The sequence below is a fragment of the Oncorhynchus gorbuscha genome, unplaced genomic scaffold (assembly GCF_021184085.1).
Source record: "Oncorhynchus gorbuscha isolate QuinsamMale2020 ecotype Even-year unplaced genomic scaffold, OgorEven_v1.0 Un_scaffold_22226, whole genome shotgun sequence".
In the NCBI taxonomy this organism is placed as follows: domain Eukaryota; kingdom Metazoa; phylum Chordata; class Actinopteri; order Salmoniformes; family Salmonidae; genus Oncorhynchus; species Oncorhynchus gorbuscha.
The window spans coordinates 1-515 of NW_025763345.1; the positions used below are offsets into that span (position 1 = coordinate 1).

Below are 515 nucleotides of genomic sequence, written 5' to 3' on the forward strand. Positions count from 1 at the left end.
GTGTTTCACTAACAGGGCAATCTGGAGAAGATGTGCCGTACTCTTGAGGACCAGCTGAGTGAGCTGAAGACTAAGAATGATGAGAATGTTCGCCAGGTCAACGACATCAGCGGACAGAGGGCCAGACTCCTGACAGAAAATGGTACCATCAACAATGAACAACAAGCCAATGCTTTCCTTCAGTAGAACACAACATGTATTAGGGGCTATATCCACATAGTTTCTACTGTACTATTCACCACCTAACATTGCCCTATGATACCTCAGAATCCATTTTCAATCTTAGAAAACAGTGACCCTATTAACAAGATGTCCCTCTGTCCCTGCAGGTGAGTTTGGCCGCCAGCTGGAGGAGAAGGAAGCCCTGGTGTCTCAGCTGACCAGAGGAAAACAGGCCTTCACCCAGCAGGTGGAGGAGCTGAAGAGGGCGGTTGAGGAGGAGGTCAAGGTAAGAGACCCAAGATGGAGAGTTTAGAGCCATATCTTTACATAGACGGTGACTACACCACCCTCAG

The 515-nt window shown here is 48.3% G+C and overlaps 1 protein-coding gene across 1 annotated transcript; it reads left to right on the forward strand.

Annotated features, from left to right (window-relative positions):
• Positions 1-5: 5 nt before the first annotated feature.
• On the forward strand, positions 6-475 carry LOC124031174 (myosin heavy chain, fast skeletal muscle-like). Its single transcript, XM_046342105.1, has 2 exons — positions 6-142; positions 330-475. The coding sequence occupies exons 1-2, from the start codon at positions 31-33 to the stop codon at positions 473-475; spliced, it is 258 nt and encodes an 85-aa protein (XP_046198061.1). The 5' UTR covers positions 6-30.
• Positions 476-515: the final 40 nt, after the last annotated feature.